Consider the following 20,458-nt stretch of genomic DNA (forward strand, 5'->3'; position numbering starts at 1 on the left):
GCTGAGGGAAGACCTTATTGCTTTCCATAGTTTGTAAGTACACAGGATATAGTAGGTTCTGAAAACATAAGGTTTGCGTCACTGCTCTAAATCAATGACATTGCAATATAACAAGCTTCCAAGTTTAGTTGAAGGATTCTGATTTGCAGGAATACCTTCTGAAAAACAACTTCAAAGAAATGAACGATGTCAATGCAATTTTTTTAATGAGACAAGTCCAGTAATTAAAACATTTCCTCCTCCCTAAATTTACTTTTTCAAACCTTACATAGTATCTTATATGCTTACTTCCAAACACAGACAATGAAAACCAGGCCAAAACTTCTGTATGTTTATGTATATACCTTATGAACAGGTCTAAATTTTAATTTAATGGTATTTATGTTAGAAAATCCAGCTTTTCACATGGTAAATAAACTGTTCTCATTTCATTCCCACAGGCTTTACTGGACTCTTAGGAAGAAAATTATCTTTTACAGTTTACATCTCAATTAAAATGCAGAAAAAGCACCTGACATCAGTCTTCTGATGCTTTTGAGTTGTACTGTCAGCAGCAGCTCTTCATATTTCAAGATCTAGAACTGTTCTTAATATAACTGAAGCTGTAGATCATAATAATCAGCTTCTAACTGGTTCAAATAGGCTATGGCTTCTGTACCACCTTTCAGATTCTGCATCTAAGTGGAAAGAGAAAACAAAACAAAACACAACTTCAGGATAATAAGAACAAAACCACAGACTTTATAATTACAGCTAGATAGAATCTGGTACACTAAATATAACACGATAAAATTGAACACATAAAGAGAAGAAAGTTTTGATCAGCCACATACTTTCAGGCATCTTTAATATTTGACATTTTTTCCTCATGGTAATAAAATATCCCTGGCATTGGATTACTCTTTGTGACTGTCAAAGTGACAAGTCATATAGCGAGTTATGTGAAACATCCCTACCACTCTTTTACTCTACTGCTTGATTCTCTGAAGATACATAATGAAATCAGTGTTTTCTTCAGTCCAAAAAGTCTAAAAGCTGTTTTACTAATGGCATGTAGAAAACTACAATTAAAACTGTCACTCAATTTGAACTTGAAATTACATGCACTGATCCTCTTGTAACAACAACTTAACTGAGGAAATTCTCTACAAATTAAAAAAAAAAAAAAAAAGCAAAGGGGATAAATCAGTGCTTTTTATCATATTTTATGTATTTTATTGCATAGTTAAACTTCTTCACAACGCAGAATATCTGCCAAGCCACAGGCCCTTATATTACTTTTCCCAGTTTTTCCTCCAAAATTCTCATAACCTCTATCTAGCACTGCAGTTTGAAAGGAACAACTTCAGAGAAGTTAAGAAAACATCAAGTTCTATCTAATCAGAATGCACTGAATTTTATAGCATTATTGTTTCTGGAGTATTTAATGGGAGAAAAACTATCTATATTAAAATATTTATATATATTTTAGCGCTTATTTGTCATATGTCTGACATAGAAAAGTGACACAAGAAACAACAAAAGAGAACTCAAATCATCCTCTTTCATTCAGCCAAGCAAGATAACTGATCAATACAACTGGCCATTCAGACCATATATTCAAGAAATACTGATATGCAAGGGGATCATATGTGCTGGCTCATTTTGGAGGGAATTCAAAGTCATGCAGCTCTACCACCTGTGCGCAGTAAAAGAATTAGGGTCACATCAAAGTTCTCTACCTTCTCAAAAAATGAATCTCTGATAGTTTCTCTGAGATGAAGGATGAAAGTAATTATAAATTGTACTGAAGATTTGTGATCCATCTACCCTACCATTCTGATGAAAGGGGGTCCAGTTCCTATATTACAGGCATTCAATCCTTAAGAAGGGGTGTCTAACAAGAAGAAATAAAGGACCTAGCAAACTATAAATTTTAAAAAATATTTCCTAGTAGGTTTTTACATTATGGTGGTTTCTTCAAGGAATAAAAATGCATCTGTAATTAATAGCCAGAAATGGGTTTCCTAGGTTTTATTTATCATGTATACTTAAGTATAATTATACTAAAACAGAATGAGATCTGCATTGAATCAAACCAAAGATCTATCTTACTCAATACCCTGTTTTGGACAAAGGTTAACAGCAAATATCCAGAAAGATGAAACATAGTAGGCAATGCAGTGATGCTTCCCTAAAATGTTTCGCCAGCCTCTAGCTCAGCTTGCAGGCTCAAAACTTCTTAAGCCACAGTGCTGCCTTTTATACTAAATAGACTTAATGGATTTTACTTCATCAATTGTCCTATCTGTTTTTTACAGCACACAAGCTTTTAGTACCTGCATCATTATCCTTTGACAGGGATTTCACAGCTTAATTAAACACTTAAGGAAACAGTTCTCTAAATGATGCTTCTTTCCATGAGAGACTGACAGACAGAAGGCTTGTGAATTAATTCTTGTAGTTTCTATTTTTAAAATTTATTCTACTATATTGCTGAATGTATCTTTTGTGTTAATATATAAATTATTAGCCTGAAAGGATCAATAAGTCTTTAAGTGAATATCATAAATCTTACAGTCAATAATGTATAATTTATGTTTCAGCCCAATGTGACACCAAAATGTCTTGCTATGCCGTTCTATTACTCTGCATCCATATTAAGTTACTAACTGTAACCAAAACAGTGACATAATGATAGCATATTTTGAATGAATTAGAAACTAGTTTTCAAGACAAAAGAGCTGATTCTCTGGAACCTTCCAGTTTTTTATGAGAGGGATAATGTTCATTTGCCAGGCAAGGTATCCTGGGTTTTGGCATTTTCAAAGGATTTTCTCATAGTAAAAAAAGTATACCATAGGAAAATATTTTTTTTTCAAATGAATACAACATCATTCAAAGTTCTACCATACCTAAGAACTTTTGCTTTGTCAGCGAACTATGAAATTCACATAAATGCATGCATTTTTTTCTTTAAAAAAGATGTTCCCAAATTTAAGTCCACAGACTTTGCATAAAGACTGCATAGAGACATAAATGGGTTGTCTTCAAAAGTATCAGCTAATCGCGTTATAGCAGCTCAAAATTTCATTCAGCTGCATTAGTATCTGCCTGATAAAGGACCTGTCTGACAACCAAATCTTAGCCCTGCAAGCATACATTTCAGATGCTACAAGCCACATGGTCTGGTTTAGAGGTACAACATCACTGTAGTCCATTTTCAGGTGCAAACACAATTAATGGGAAATTCATATTGTTGTATTGTTCTCAGCCAGATGTCCTAACTACATAATAGTCCCTCATGAAAAAAAAAAATGGGGACTTTTAATTTCAACCATTTATGTTAAAACTTTACGTGAGAAACTCTATATATGTCTTATAATTTAAAACAACATCATCACTTTTAGGAAAGTTTCAGCTTTTTTTGTGAAAAATGTAAGAGTGTTTCAATTCTTAATATTACAAATTGCTATCTAATCTGTACCAGTAATTTGCTGCATCCTTGGTAGGAAACAACATAGAATCATAGAATCATTTCAGCTGGAAGAGACTCTCAGGATCATCCAGTCCAACCATAACCCAACCTAATTTTACTACTAAACCATGTCCCTAAGAACCTCGTTTAAACACCTTTTAAACATTTCCAGGCATGATGACTCAACCACTTCCCTGGGCAGCCTGTTCGAACGCCTGACAAGCCTTTACATGAAGAATTTTTTCCTAATATCCAATCTGAAACTTCCCTGGTGCAACTTGAGGCCATTTCCTCTTGTCCTATCAATTTCTACTTGGGAGAAGAGACAAACACCCTCCATGCTACAACCTCCTTTCAGGTAGTTGAAGAGAGTGATAAGGTCTCCCCTCAGCCTCCTTTTCTCAAGGCTAAACAGTCCATGCTCCCTCAAACTCTCCTCCAGGCCCCTCACCAGCTTTGTCACCCTTCTCTGCACTCTCTCTAGTATTTCAGTGTCCTTTGTATGATGAGGGGCCCTGTTGGAGCGATAAAGGACTCAGCAAACAATTTGATTCAATGTGAATCACGCTAAAGCCACTTATTACAGAAACAAGCCTCCTTATATATGCAACTATATTCTAATCACGCATCCACGCTCCAAGCATGGATTCGCTAAATGAGTATCATGGGCTGTCCATGTGCTGGAGTCTCACTGATGATATGTCCGATGATTCACGCCACGCCAGGACCCCGCTGATTGAGGAACGCCCCTCTTTCTCACAGCAGATTCTGTTCTCAGCTTCTCGAAGCGGCCTTGAGGTTCCTTTGAGCCTGACTAATTCAGCAACAAATCTTTATCTATCAAAACCCCTCCACAGGGCCCAAAACTGAACACAGTATTCAAGGTGCAGCCTCACCAGTGCACACAGTGGCACGATCACTTCTCTAGTCCTGCTGGCCACACTCTTCCTGATACAAGCCAGGATGCTGTTAGCCTTCTTGGTCACCTGGGCACACTGATGGCTTATATTCAGCCAGCTGTCAATCAACACCCCTGTATTCTTTTCCTCCAGGCGGCTTTCTAGCCACTCTTCCCCTGTAGCACTGCCTGGGGTTGTTATGACCCAAGTGCAAGACCCAGCACTTGGCCTTGTTAAACCTCATGCAATTGGCCTCAGCCCAGACATTCCAGATCCTTCAGTATGGCCTTCCTACCCTCCAGCAGATCAACATTCCCACCCAATTTGGTGTCATCTGCAAACTTCCTAAGGGTGCACTCAATCCCTTCATCCCAATAATTGATAAAGACGTTAAACAGAACTGGCCCAAATATTGAGCCCTGGGGAACACCACTCGTGACCAGTCACCAACTGAATTTGGCTCCATTCACCACAACTCTTTGGGCCCAGCCATCCAGCCAGTTCTTTATCCATCACAGTACACCCATCCAGGCCATGAGCTGCAGCTTCTTCAGGAGAATGCTGTGGGATATGGTGCTAAAGGCTTTACTGAAGTCCAAGTACACAACATCCACAGTCTTTCCCTCATCTACTAAGTGGTTCACCTTGTCATAGAAGGAGATCAGGTTGGTCAAAAAGGACCTGCCTTTCATAAACCCATGCTGACTAGGCCTGATCACATGGTTCTCTTGTATGTACAGTGCGATGTTACTCAAGATGATATGCATATAAAAAAGGTCTCAGGCTGGTCAACATAGTGAAACACATAGAACTTTAAAATTAGAAAGTAATTATATGAAATAAACATTTTGCAATTGGACAAATAACTAGAACTGAGGAAATCAGAGTTCAATTTCTTGCTATGCTACAACTTCCTCCATTAACTTAAGCAAATAATTTATTCTTTCTGGCCCTAATTCTAGTAAGAGTGTTTAAGGTCTTTGTTGTCTCATTCATATTAAGTGAAGAACATAAGCAGGAACTTATATTTCTTAACAGTTCTATGGCAGAAAAGTATAATCTATAAATCCACACACAGATAAACAAAGATATAATGGATAAAAACAGAAAGCCTCTGACAAGAACTATAACCATGTACTAAAATGAGAAGCATCAGAATTAACAGAAAAATAGCCAAACATGAAATACAGAACTGAGGGCTATCAAATCCAGCTTTACACCACCATGGAATGCTTTCTGACAAATCTAAAGTTAACTGCTTTCATAGACTGAGCTATTAACATATTTTCCATGTTATTGTTCTTACTCTGCTTTTGTAAAAACAAAACAAAAGAAAAGCTTCCACAAAACTCTGCTTGTTACTCCTGTTGGAAGTCTGTTCCAGATACTTCCTCCTAACTGCCAGAAAACTTCTTCCCTATTTCCAGTGTATTCATAATCAGATAATACCATTTGTTCTTGTGCCAGCACTGAACAGCAACATGCATTGCTCTTAACTAATATTTATTCCCTTTAGTATATTTGTGGAGAGCAATTTTGTATCATCTCAGCCTTCATTTTATTTGCTGAAACTACTTCAAATCCTCTTGTAAAACAGACCCTATTCCTAGCATCATTGTGGTAGTTCTCCCTGCAACTGCTCCAACTAACCTTTCTTGGGTGATCAGAAACACATAGAAGAAAGATATAGAAGAAATCTCACAAGTCCATGTGCAGTGACACTAACACCTCTCCTTTTGCTGAAAATACCTAATTTGACAGACTGGAGAGCATCTGCTGCTGTACCACCCTGTTGCATTGGCAGCTCAGTCATGTTGCTACCATAAGACTATGGTCATTCTCATGGGCTGTCAATTTACAAAGTAATTCACAGTAAAAAAATTGTAATACTCTTCCCTAGCAATACATATTAATAGCTATTATTAAATTTTCTATTATCCAGTCTTTTAAGTAATCTATTATTGTTCAAAAAGAATGCAAAGTCATGTTTCAATCCAACTCGTGAATCCTGACTGCTCTCTAATTTTAATTCATTACCGTTGCTGTCTGAGAAATCTAAGAAGAAGGAAGTAAAATGGAGAAAAAAGCTTGGGTCTTTAAGTGTGGAAGCTCATCCGCAAAACCAACAGAAAATAATTTTAAAGAATTTCTAAATTATTTTATGGGAAACAAAGGAGCACTCTGACCACTAATAAAAGTCAGGCTCTCGCTCATATCTAGCAAATTGTGGAACAGTAGTATTCCTCCAACCAATTAAGTATCAGGAGTCAATTATAGTCAGGCCATGATACTACAGGATACAATATTATAAAAAATGAGGTTAAGATGATCACTCACAATCAGTAACCTGGACAATCAGAAAAATTTCAGACACTAAAAGAAACATCTTTCCCCCATGAAAAGGGTGTACCACTATTTTTAGATAGTCTTTTATTTTTCAAGACTAAGTGTTCAAAAATCCATAGACAACCTGTTAAACACCAACAGTGTCTGGTCTTTTCTCTGAATTTTAATTCTTTCAGTATATTATTTCTCAACTCAAACTCTTACTGATAAATTGTTTCTCCAGCATTTACATCTTTTTAAAGGAATATCCCATTTTTATCTTCTACACCTAGAAAAAAGTAGCTAAATGGTTTGCCCAAGAAGGTATTTTGGTTTTGATTTTCTAACACTGCAATGAGTTGGTTTAAAGTGACCATAAATACCTGATCTTTTACCTTTCTCTTGGCAAATGAGAATTAAACGTCAGTGGTGCACAAAATCCTTCAAACAAAAAAAGTATCTTCAAATGCTGGGGTTTGCCCTCTTCAATACTCTTTAAATTAGATTACCTAGTCATTCTCTGAGAAAAACAGTATAAAAATAAATTATGATCTAATAAAGTTATAAAAACAAACATAAACCAACTTATGTGGGATTTTGATAACTAGATCCAAAGTGGGTTATCATTTTTATGAGTAATTTTCTAATAATTTCTCACTGCATTATTAAAAGCCTAACTATGACTACAAGTTTTGTCTATAGAATGCACCCCATTACTTCACTTGAGGTCCTTAAAACCTTCCACTTTTTATTTTCTTTAAACACAATGACCACTTAAAATAGTTTTTATTTCAAAGTCTTTTTGAACTTGGAAAACTCTGTCTTGAAACCAAAATAAGAAGATGCTGTTCCTGAACAGGCAATTATTCATAAAAATTTTAAAAAAATATTATACATAGACAATTCCATTTTATTACTGCTCAGGTGAGAGACAGGTGATTTGCATATCATAACTTGAAAAATGTAGTAGCTTTCTAGATAATTACAGTGTGAATACATTTTAGGAAACAAAAAAGTGCCTGATTAACATGCTAAGTAAAAACTACAGAAACCAGAACATTTTTATTGTCCATCTTAAAAAATCAATTTAAAAAACATCAATCAGCAAGATGGCTTTAGATTTGGAGTAGAGGGAATTATTAAGTGCAAGAGAAACAAGTATATTATTTCCCATGTGTCTCCCTTTCCTTCTCAGTGGAGGCAAATTTATATAACAAAAACAGCACGAAGATCTTCACTTCTTAAGCTTAAAGGACAAACTGTATCACTTTTTTTTTTTTACGGTCATCTCTTCCAAATACATCGGCTAAAATAATCACCAAATATTTTCTTTATAAGACTGCAACCCTTCTTCTCCAATATGGGATTCCCAGTCACTTTTGTCATATACAACTCTGTACACTTACATTTTGGAACAGAAGATGGTCCTGATATCTCCCCATCAACTGTGTTTTGATCCAGAGCTGTCTATACCCTGTAACACACTATCTCAAAGCACCACGCCCATGTATGCCCATCAGATGTTCCTCATTCCTCCTTCCCAAAAAGCCCCAACCTCTCAGTTCAGAGTCCTCCATCCTTTCACTATATTGCAAAAAATCTCTCATTTTTCTATCCAACCCCTAATGCTTTTGTACATTAAAAAAAAAAAAAAAAATCATTCATTTACCAGACTGAGATCTCATTCAACAAAAATTCATGGAAGGACTCCACTGGGAGAAAAATAAGATGTGCTAGGAAAAAGACAATGCATGGCTGCCCTAAACATCTGAACATATTAAATATAATATTTCCAATTGGTACTTCTGAATTCTCTCATTAACTCTTAGCTGAGGATGGCAGCAGCCTGATAAACTCAGGTTTCTAGACAACTCTTGGCTTTCTAAATATAAAGAGCGTTGAAATGAAGCAAACTTTTTATTTTTGTGCTCTGAGTCTTGCATGTACTCTCTCTTCCTTGCAGATAACGCTATCTTCTACAGACATTCCTAAAATAGGTACATCGTCTACCAGGCTTGGAAATCTACCAATCTATACAGTGCTAAAGTTGTGCGTTCTTTGGATAACCTTTTCATAACCGAGACACCAGTTTAGTCAAATTTTGCTAAAAGATTTGAAAAATGCTTTAAAAAACAAGCAACTGATTAGATACAATGTAAATTAACATTAGCATGACAGAAAGCACTTAGCATGGAATATCCACATGACAACATATTTTAAAAGAGGATTTGTAGCTGTATGGGAATACCACAAGAATTGTGAGGAGGATCATTGTAAATATGCTCAAGTGACTGTAGCTGGGGTGTAGAAAAAACATATACATCACATTAATTGTTTTACTGACCTTGTGTGCGTGACAAATAGAACCTCTGTGTTAGATAACATAGGCCTTTGAGAAACTCTAAGGCACCTTATCATTATGCCTGAGATTCCTGCTTTGTTGTGAGAAAGAGCAGGGCACAGCAGAAGGCTGTGCCTGCTTGAAGCCTTGAGATACAGGCGAATGCAGCAGGCCCAGTGATCTTCTACCAGGGCTGAATTCCGCAGCGCCTGCGTCTCCATTTGTGTCACCTCTGCCCAGGAGCTTAAGTGGTGTTTTGGAGATCCCCTGGTAGTGAGGTAACTAAAATAAATTCACTCTTTGCAATTGCATTCGTGGCCTCTGGTTATTTCCTGTGACCTGCCTGTGTTGGTTCACACAGCAGCATTTTTGCTTTTGAGGAGGTGTCATAAAATCCAATTAATGTGGTTTTTATTCTGCTGAGACATTTAAACACAGTCTTTCATCAGGAAAGCTGTAGCTAGCACAACCCCCTCTGGAAGACTGCCTTAATTATTAAGGTAAGCCGAGACAAGAGTGCAGTACTAGTTAGTCATCTGTATATTTACTAATGTTCAGATGCCTTCCATCTGGAATGTCAAAACTACTCCAAAAAGGTGATCATGCCTCTGAGAGCTAAAGTTTTGAGATTACACAGGAGCAGATTTATGTTCCTATCCCTTCTCTTCATTTTATTCATCTCAGTGGACAGCTGAAAAAGTGAACAGAAAACATGAAATAAGTGGCACAAAAACCACCACACCTACACTACAACTCCATTTGCCTAACATGGTAAAATGAGGCAGAATTTAAAATACAGACTTTTATTATTAAAAGCTGAAAAATAATTACTTTCAAGTCTGTTGTTTTTTTGTTGGCCCCCTCCCCCCCCAGTACATCAACATTCTTCAAGGTTTATTTTCTGCACGTTTTATTTTTCTATTTATTGGTATGAAAAATTACTTCCTCCTTCAGTGTATGTTTCTTCTGCTCCAAACAGATTTCTCTAACACACATCAACTGCAAAGTCTCCTTAGAAACTGCATACTGAAGCTTTTCCATATGTTCTACTGCTGCCCATGCTGCCTTACCAAATTTTTTCTGGTCTGTTCGCATTTGATCATACACAGCTAGAGAAAGGAAGAAAAAGCAGACAGCTTATCAGTCTAGTCTTCAGATCACTAGTGATTCTACTGTAGAGACTATGTACACATTTGTATCCAAAAACATACAAAGTTCTCTTAGCAGAGAGTTCTCATTTTACGGAGCATTAACCTTCATATCCAAGATGTAAATATTCTTAGGATTTTTATAAATATGCAATTAGTTATTTTTTGATAATTTAATCATTGTAATTCAAATTTTTGTTACCCACAGAGGAACCATTCGGAATAAACAGTACTTGAACACTTGAACCACACATTCAGAACTCTTGACTCAATAAAAATATCTGGTTAATATTATCATGGGGCCTTAAACTACATCCCAAATTTTTCCTGCTTCTGAAAGCCCCAATCATCAGCTACTAAAGTCTCCAGTTTCCCTTGATAACTTTTACAGTGCAGTCATAAGTTTAACACAAATCTGCAGAGTAAAATAAGAATTACAATTTAAAACAAATTTTCAGCTTGACCTCAAGCATGATTCTGTAAGAATACTGAATTAAATTTAAATATTAACATCTATTTTTTTACCTCAAAATTGCTTTACAAAACTAATTCAAATTAACTAAACAAAGTACAATCTGCCCTTAATATGCAGAGATCAATGAGAATCTTTTCAGTAAGAGTTCAGAGTAGCAGTAGTCCCTTGCTTGATTCAGACTTTCTCTTCTTGAGCCCCAGACATCATCTAGGCTGACACATGAGACTTTCACCATGTTAAATATACAGAACAATCACATGATGCTGTACACCTAGCTTTGCAAAGCAAAAGCCATGAGAGTCACAGAACCAAAGGGGTAGCATTCATTCCCTAGGTGCCAGAAAATATTACATGCTGTTGTTAGGTAATAAAAAATACCTTTTGTTCTCATGTGTTTTTCCTCTATCATCTGTTAATATTTTGGCATGTAAGACCACCCTGTGATCAGCAGGGGGAAAAAAAAAACCCAAAACATAACAAAATGAAAGCAATCTGTACACCAAAGGTCTATGGTTGTCAACAGTCTACAGGCAGTACCCAGTGTTTTTCCCCACAATCCTGATTGCTGTACATAAAAACAACATGTAAACAAAAAAACTAAGCAGCTGTAAATATACATTCTCTGTCAACTAATGGGGTATTTTACTTGCCTTTTTCATACAAGTAAAGGAACCAAATTGATTAAACACATTTAGAATTTTCTCCAATTAAATTCATTCCAACATGCTTGAACTGGTTTAGTCACTTTTTCAAGATAAGATGGAGTTTCATATTATCCTTAATTTGGGTCATCACTGAAAGGAATCATTTTGCAGTGACTACTTCTCTTGAGACAGATCTGGCAGTCATGCAGGGAGATGACAGGAAACTTACACATCGAAAAAGATTTTCTCCCAGGGGTACAGCTCATTTATCTGGTTGGACAAGCACTATCACCAAGGCAAAGAAACAAACAGGAATACACAGGAGACAGGAAAAGGAAATTAACTGAAAAGTAATAAACACTATTGTGTGTGGGAGATTTGAGGGATTTTCTTAAGGTTGTTGTGTGGATGGGTTTCTATTAGATGGAGATTTATTTCTGAACTAGCCAGGCCCAAAGGAATTTCAAGGCCAGCTCGAAAGCTGAAAACAGGACCTGCTGTGGGAGTGAGGCACTTCTACAATAACAGGGCCTCAACAAGACGTAAATCAACAGACCTATTAGCAGTGAGACTCGGGCACGTGGACAGCTCATGAATATGGACAATATCCAATCAGCTAATGCATGCTTGGAGCGTGGACGCGTGATCAGGAAATAATTGCATATATAAGGAGTCTTGTTTCTGTAATAAATGGCTGCGCTTGAATTCATATTGGATTGTGTGGAGTCCATGATTTTTTGCCCTTGTAATTGTGGTCTGCCATTTCCAGTACAGAAGACAGAATTCATCAGGGACTCTATGTTCCCTAAATCCTTTGCAAATGTACAGTGAAGGTAATACAATCACATTGAGAAAGTGGTTGTGAAACTATATTTTACAATTTCTATTCTGCTCACTTCTGATGATGTTCTGAAAAGGCTTATTTGTGAAAAATTCTAATAAACACAAGAATAAACAAATGGGAGTGATAACTGCATTTTCCTCACGAAGGACTGATGAAAAAATTAAATCAATCACACAGTATGATACAGAACATGGTAAACATTAAATAACCTTTTAAAGATTTGTTATTTGAAGTACAGGATAGTAGAAAATAGCTACCTTTCTGTGCTTTAGCTGTTATTTCAAAGTATTTAACTGTAAGATCTTGAATAGAAAGCACAGCCATGTGGGCTTTTCTCTGCCAATCAGCATATTCTTTTTGCAGATTCTCAGTTCTTCTGGGGCCTAGGTAGTCATTATCTACTGAGATCTGAAAATAAATCAGTCTATAATCAACAACACAATTAATCGTTGCTAGTTTGCCAACAGCAACCAGTTTCAGGGTGGCTAAGAAAGAAAGAAAAACATAAAGGAGAGAAAACTACCAGCAAATCTCCATGGCTTCTATTTAACAGAAAAAAACCTCTTTGAAGTGCTCCTTTCTGTTGAAAAAGTACATCCGTGGTTTCATTACTGTTCTTACTGGAAGCACAAAAAACTCAAATGTAAATGTGATCTGCCAGTATCTTTTTGTTAAATATCTTATTATCTTCAGATAACAAGCATGCTTCATCCAGACTTTCTTCCAGCCTGAAATATTCACTTGGGAGGTGATTGTCCCCCTCTGCACTGCACTGGTGCAGCCCTACCTCGAGTACTGTGTGCAATTCTGAGCACCTCAGTTTAAGAAGGACATCATATTAGAGTGTGTCCTGAGGAAGGCAACCAAGATGGTGAAGGGTGTCAAGGGCAAGACTTACTTATGAAGAGTGGCTAAGGTCACTTGGTTTGTTCAGTTTGGAGTAAAGAAGGCTGAGAAGTTACCTCATCGCATTCTACAACTTCCTCAAGAAGGACAGCAGAGGGGGAGGTGCCGATCTCCTCTCTCTCTGGTGACCAGCGATAGGACATGAGGAAATGGAATGAAGTTGCATCAGGGGAAGTTCAGATTGGACATTAGGAAAAGGTTCTTTCCTGAGAGGGTGGTCAGTCACTGGAACAGGCTCCCCAGGGAAGTGGTCATGGCACCAAGCCTGTCAGGTTCAAGGAATGTCTGGACGATGCTCTTAGTCATATGGTTTAGTGTTAGGTAGTCCTGCAAGGAGCAGGGAGTTGGACTCTTATGGAGCAGGGAGATGACCTTTATGGGTCCCTTTCAACTCAAGATATTCTATGATACTAAGATTCAATTTTGAAGTAAATGAATGCTCTTTAGTCAGAACGAAGCTGGAAAAGGGGATGTGCTGGGACAGCAGGAAGTAGCCATAAACATTTTAGAAGTTTTCCTTTGTTATAGATGACTTTTTAAAACATATTTTCCCAGTGATTGGGAGTTCAAATATCTTTTCATTGCTAAGAGTAAAGCAATTTTATTTTGAAGAGACAACTATCTGAAACCAGTAAAAGGTTTCTTGTAATAATTAATAAAAGAAAAAAAGCTTTCCCAAAATGGAAAATTTTTTACATATTTTTTAGAAGTAGTCCCACTGCAGACTACAGACTAGATGTCTGTTCTTGCAACACTAAAGCCTTAATTTTAATTATTTTTCAGTTACATTGGTCAAGACAACACCTCACTAGTATAAAGAAAAACCCGTAAACCCGGAAGTGTTCATAATCTTCTGTCATCAGATACTTTAACCTGAAGTTCAAAATGCCTCAAATAATCATCTTCATTTCACAAAGCTTCAATCTGGGTTCAGACATTCCACTCTGTAGTTAAACTACAAACATCAGGTTTTTAAGTTCAGGATGTACTTCTGCATGTCCACTTAGCCCATCTGTTACAGGATGATTAAAAAAAAATATAAATCTAAATGTCTTGTACATAATTGTTAATTTCTTGTAAATTTTTAAAAGTACTTTAAAAAGGTATTTTAATCTAGTTCTAATATATTTCCAAAACCCTTAGAAAGGTATCAGGAAAAAAAAAAAAAGTGAACAAATGATAAGTAAATAATAATTTTACTAGATAGGTTGTAACACATTTGGAAGACAACTTCCTGACACAGCTGGTCAGGGAACCAACTAGGGAAGGCGCCCCACTGGACCTGTTGTTTGCAAACACAGAAGGACTCGTGGATGATGTCATGGTTGGAGGTCACCTTGGGCAACACAATCATGAAATGATCAAGTTTTCTATTATTGGAGAACTAAGGAAGTGGACCAGCAGAACTGCTACCTTAGAATTCTGGAAGACAGACTTGTTTAGAGCTGTTCAGGAAGCTGGTTGAGTGTCCCTTGCAAGGCAGTCCTGAACGGCAAAGGAGTAGAGGAAGGCTGCTCGCTCTTCAGGAAGGAAAAATTACAGGTGCAGGAGCAGGCTGTCCCTGTACACTGAAAGACAAGCCGGTGGGGAAGAAGACTGGCCTGGCTGAACAGAGAGTTTCATCTGGAACTCAGGAAAAAGAGAAGAATTTATAATCTTTGGAAGAAGGGGCAGGCAACCCAGGAGAACTACAAGGATGCCATGAAGTTATGCAGGGAGAAAATTAGAAGGGCCAAAGCCCAACTAGAACTTAATCTGGCTAATGCTGTAAAAGGGAACAAAAAATGTTTCTATAAATACATGAGCAACAAGAAGAGGGCTAAGGAAAATCTCCATCCTCTGGTGGATGCTGGGCAGAACACAGTGACAGAGGATGAGGGAAAGGCTGAGGTACTAAATGCCTTCTTTACCTCAGTCTTTAATAGTAAGACCAGTTGTGCTCCAGGTACCCAGCCCCCTCAGCTGGAATACAGGGACAGGGAGCAGAATGAAACCCCAGTAATCAAAGGGGAAACAGTTACCTGCTACACCACTTAGATACACAATAGTCTATGAGGCCAGATAGGATCCACCCAAGGGTTATGAGGGAGCTGGCAGAGGCACTCACCAAGCCACTTTCAATGATTTATCAGCAGTCTTGGCTAACCGAGGAGTTTCCAGTTGAATGGAAGTTGGGAAATGTGACACTCATCTACGAGGAAGATCCAGGTAATTACAGGCCTGTCAGTCTGACATAGGTGCAGGGGAAGGTCATGGAACAGATCATCCTGAGTGCCATCATGTGGCACATACAGGACAACCAGATGGTCAGGCCCAGTCAGCATGGGTTTATGAAAGGCAGGTCCTGTTTGACTAACCTGATCTCCTTCTATGACAAGGTGACCCACCTAGTAGATGAGAGAAAGGCTGTGAATGTTGTGTACCTAGACTTTTTACTAAAGCCTTTTACACTGTTTCCCATAGCATTCTCCTGGAGAAACTGCCAGCTCATGGCTTGGACAGGCATACTCTTTCCTGGGTGATAAAATCGCTGGATGGTTGGGCCCAAAGAGCTGTGGTAAATGGAGTTAAATTCAGTTGGCAGTTGGTCAGAAGTGGTGTTCCCCAGGGCTCAGTATTGGGGCCAGTTCTGTTTAATCTCTCTATCAACGATCTGGACAAGGGGATTGAGTGCACCCTCAGTAAGATTGCAGACAACACCAAGTTGGGTGGGAATGTTGATCTGGCGGAGGGTAGGAAGGCCATACAGAGGGATCTGGACAAGCTGGATTGATGGGCTGAGGACAATTGTATGAAGTTTAACAAGGCCAAGTGCCAGGTCCTGCATTTGGGTCACAACAACTCCATGCAACACAACAGGCTTGGGGAAGAGTGGCTGGAAGGCTGCCTGGCAAAAAAGGACCTGGGGGTGTTGGTCAAGAGATGGCTGAATATGAGCCAGCAGTGTGTCCAGGTGGCCAAGAAGGCAAATAGCATCCTGACTTTTATCAGGAGTAGTGTGGCCAGCTGGACTAGGGAAGTGATTGTCCCCCTGTACTTGGCACTGATGAGGCTGCACCTTGAATCCTTTTTCAGTTTTGGACCCCTCACTACAAGACAGATATTGACGTGTTGGAGTGCATCCAAAAAACAGCAATGAAGCTGAGGAAGGGTCCAGAGCACATGTCTCATGAAGAGCATCCAAGGGAACTGGGGCTGTTTAGCCTTGAGAAAAGTAGGCTGAGGGGAGGCCTTGTCACTCTCTACAACTATCTGAAAGGAGGTTGTAGCATGGAGGGTGTTGGTCTCTTATCCCAAGTACCACGTGACAGGACAAGAGGAAACAGCCTCAAGTTATGCCAGGGAAGGTTTAGTTTGGAGATTAGGAAAACTTTCTTCACTGAAGGGGTTATCAAGCATTGGAACAGGCTGCCCAGGGAAGTGGTTGAATCACCATCCCTGGAGGTGTTTAAAAGATGCGCAGATGAGGTTTTTATGAGCATGATTAAGTGCCAGTGTTAGGTTAACAGTTGGACTCTATGACCCCGTGGGTCTCTTCCAACCAAAATGATTCTATGATTCTAAGTAATTTGATGAAGCACATACGTACTGTGACTTCAATATGGAATGCTTATGTATGTACAGCCAAGTATTTCTAATTCCTATTATTATTTCTAGGGACCATTTTTGGGAAAACACTTCATTTCATTGTTGATCAACCCAAAAGAATCATGACTGAGTTAAAGGAGATTTGGAAACATACTGCAGTCTTTCATGAGGTACAGAAAACCAATACCTCTTATGGATTTCAAGAAGTTTGGGCATGACCGATATCCTGGATTCCTGATTTACAGATGTGGATTAAGAATTTGACTGTAATTATTGTATTAGCAATTGTAATATTTGTATGCTTGCATGTTATTTTGCAATGTGTGATAAAGCATTGTGTCTTGCAGTCACTAAAAGAGCTTAGAAAAGGTAGGACTTATTTGATATATGGATGTATACAAATAAGTCTCAAAGGGGGGAAATGTAGTCATTATCACTTAAAAGAATTAATACTACCAGCAATTGCTAACCTAAAGATATATAAATCCTTTCAGTTTTAGGTCAGTCTGCTACTCTAACAAAGATTAGGAGTGACTTGCAAAACACCTCATCATGAACTACAGACATTACTGACCTTGCAGCTTTAGACATTTTGAAGCCAGTACAATTCATTTAGTCTTGTTTTAACACATATCTTGAGACTGTTGGATGAAGTGTCCTTTAGCTGAACATTACTCATTACACGCTAAAATGTTTATGTAACTAATATGCAAATGTGTAACCAATTGGGTCTTTAGGACTGCCCCAAGTAGTGACAAGATTTTGTACACGATGGCTGTTACTTTTCTTTCTGGTATGCTGGCTTTATTCCAGCACCCAGGCTTGCACAACTCTGTAATAAACAATATCTCATCACTCATCTACATGAGACTCATCCTCAAGGAGTTTCCTTAGGTGGTGCCACTGACCTAAGAGTCCAACTGGAGACCCACTGCTCCAAAAAAAAAGACCAACTCAAAATAGAGTCTCCAGCAGCCTCTATTTATACCCTAGTTGAATCTGAGCTGTGGCCATATATGGTCAGTGGTCTAGAAACTTCTCTCAACCAAGGTGTTTCATTGGCCAAGAGATCTGTCTGTCAACCAAGGGGTGTGTACACCATAGTGGTCCATTGATCTAGAAATGAGGAAAGAGGTGCACCTGCCACAGTTTCTGAGCTGATGGCTAATCTGAATCCTTGTTAATAGCCACTGATGGGTGTGTCTCTTTCTAGAGTACATATACACTTAGTGTCCATAATTAAATTGTGGAAATTATTGCCACAAAGTACATGAGGTGCATTTAATAAGAGTTTAATTGTTTTTTCTTTACTTGTAGGCTGTTTTAAAGCACCACGAGTTTATTGAGGGGCCTTTTTTTTCCTAGTATGAGAAAGAGTGAAAGAAATAATTCAATATTTCCTTCACCATACCATTTATGATTTATAGATCTCTTTCTTATCTTACATGAATTACATGTTTTCCAAACTAAGGCAAACATTTACTCTGTCCTTGCACTTGGTTGGTTGTTTTTTTTTTTTTTGGTTTGGTTTGGTTTTAATAATCAAAAACCTTCCTTTACTCTAAAAATACTGAAAGGAAAACTATTTTCCGAGAACTCCCCAAGATAATTCTCATACCTTTTTCCTCAGGAGCAATAGCTAATTAAGTGCATACAAATGTGCATGTATACCATTGAAGGCTGTCATCACTTTTCCGCATGTGCATTACATTTTGTTTGTTATCCAGCCCAGTCTTTTGTAAGGGAACTTAAAAACCACACAAACCACACACAACAACTTTTGGCATTCAAACATAATGAGATTTTTCTACAAGTCTTTCAGTTGAACATCCAGAGCAGTTTTGTACTCCATTCACCTTGCAGGTAGGCAGATTTAAGTGATCAGATTCATGCCAGGATTTTGTAGTCGGCAATCTCATACTAAGAGTTCGGGATCCTCACTAACTCAGAATACCAGTCTGCTTTCCATCAGATCACCTGTTTAGAGCACTGTTTTCTCAGAAAGCCCATAAAATCCTGATTTTATGTCAGCAAAACATTTTGGTATGAGTTCACATAAAGAAAAGCTATATAATAAATCTGCAGAATTTATAGTTTAGAATGTAAAGAGAATCTGGCATACAGCCCTTCTTAAACAGACTTTGAGATTATAAAGATTATCACAGCATAATTCAGCATATTATACCGGACCATAAAAATTCAAAATAAGAAGGTAGTTTCCTTCTCTCTGTGATGGCCAGTGAATAAAACTGTACATACATAAAAGGCCTTGGGTTTTTGCCTATTATTCTGAAAGTTTTGTGTTTTGTTGTTTTTTTTTTTTTTTTTAATAATCAGATTTGGTAACCTGTATTAAAGACCATTTTATGTCTTAAAGGGCTTAAGGCTTGATCCTCTTAATCTGCCAATAAATTCTATAGCCACTAACCACTAACTGGTCCCTCCCCTCCATACTTTCAGAAGGAGACTGCACTATATATGGAGGATCTGAAAAAAAAAAGATTTAACTATCTGAAATCAAAGGCACCAGAGCACAGATAGCTAACTCTGCTTCTTCCAAATTTCAGGAGAAGTAGTTCATCTTAAGGTTTCCAGCCACTGCTGCCTACTGCATTCCACTCTTATGCTATAGCAATGTGTATTCTTAACTGTGCTGGTTTGACTGAAAATGAGTTAATTTTCTTCGTGCAGTTAGAAACCTTTCTTTTTCATAGCTAGCATGGTAATTATTTGGACATAGTTTGAGAACAAAAGATAACACCCCAGCACAGAGCTAATGTTTTTAATTGCTCTGGTCTGAGAGCCAAGGACATTCTGAGCACTCTGCCCACAGATGTGAGGCATTGAGGAAGGGGAGCAGAGATGGGGCAGAGCTTGACTGACATCCAGACTGATCAATAAGAGCATTCCATCTCATTAGAATCATGTTTCATATTTAAGGAGAGTCGGGATCTTCTGATTTCCCACTCTCTCTCTCAGGCCTTCTAGCTCTTGCTTGCTCTGGGGTGCTTTCTCTCTCGAGCCAGGGGACTTTGGTTCAGGATATTTAGTTCAGCCTTTTGCCATTTTGCAGAGGCCTCTAAGTCTTTCTGCCGTTTTCCTCTTTCTGCTCTCTTTGGGATCAGCTGTTGAGACTAGGCGTTGCTACCTGGGACTGGCTGCTCGGTGTGGATTGAGTTTGTGGGGAATTACATTGAGAATCTTTTATTTTATACTCTATTTCATATATATATTTACTAGTAGTGTATAAGTATTTTGTTATTTTATTAAACTGTGTTTATCTCAATCCAAGTTTCTCCCTTCTCTTTTGATTCTCTCCCCTGTTGGGAGGAAAAGAGGAGGGGGTGAGTGAGTGGCTATCATGGCTGTATTGCTAGCTTGGGTTAAACCATGACATTAACATACCAAAAAATGCTAAATTTTCACAGGGAAATGATCCATTTTGACAAATGAAAAATTCAGGGGTATAAATGTGAAACATTTTTAAGATCAAAAATATTACAGCTTTTTTAGTTCATTAGAATTATAGGATCATTTACATTGGAAAAGACCTCCAATACCATAGAGTCCAACCATAAACCTAACACTGCCAAGTCCCACTAAACCATGTCCCTAAGCACCACATTTACACGTCTTTTAAATATCTCCAGGGATCGTGAATCAACCACTTCCCTGGGCAGCCTGTTCCAATGCTTGATAACCCTTTCCATGAAGAAAGTTTTCCTAATATCCAATCTAAACCTCCCCTGGCGCAACTTGAGGACGTTTCCTCTCATCCTATCACTTAGTACTTGGGAGAAGAGACCAACACCCACCTCACTACTACAACCT

General features: G+C 38.0%; 1 protein-coding gene across 1 annotated transcript in view; it reads right to left on the minus strand.

Annotated features, from left to right (window-relative positions):
• The window catches only part of LOC135577013 (junction-mediating and -regulatory protein-like), a 95,922-nt gene that overhangs the window by 9,631 nt on the left and 65,833 nt on the right, over positions 1-20,458 (minus strand). Inside the window, 3 exon segments of the mRNA XM_065044452.1 lie at positions 512-677; positions 9,965-10,131; positions 12,391-12,541. Of these exon segments, the coding sequence (XP_064900524.1) occupies positions 512-677; positions 9,965-10,131; positions 12,391-12,541 (484 nt within the window).

The sequence above is a fragment of the Columba livia genome, chromosome W, assembly GCF_036013475.1.
Source record: "Columba livia isolate bColLiv1 breed racing homer chromosome W, bColLiv1.pat.W.v2, whole genome shotgun sequence".
NCBI lineage: Eukaryota > Metazoa > Chordata > Aves > Columbiformes > Columbidae > Columba > Columba livia.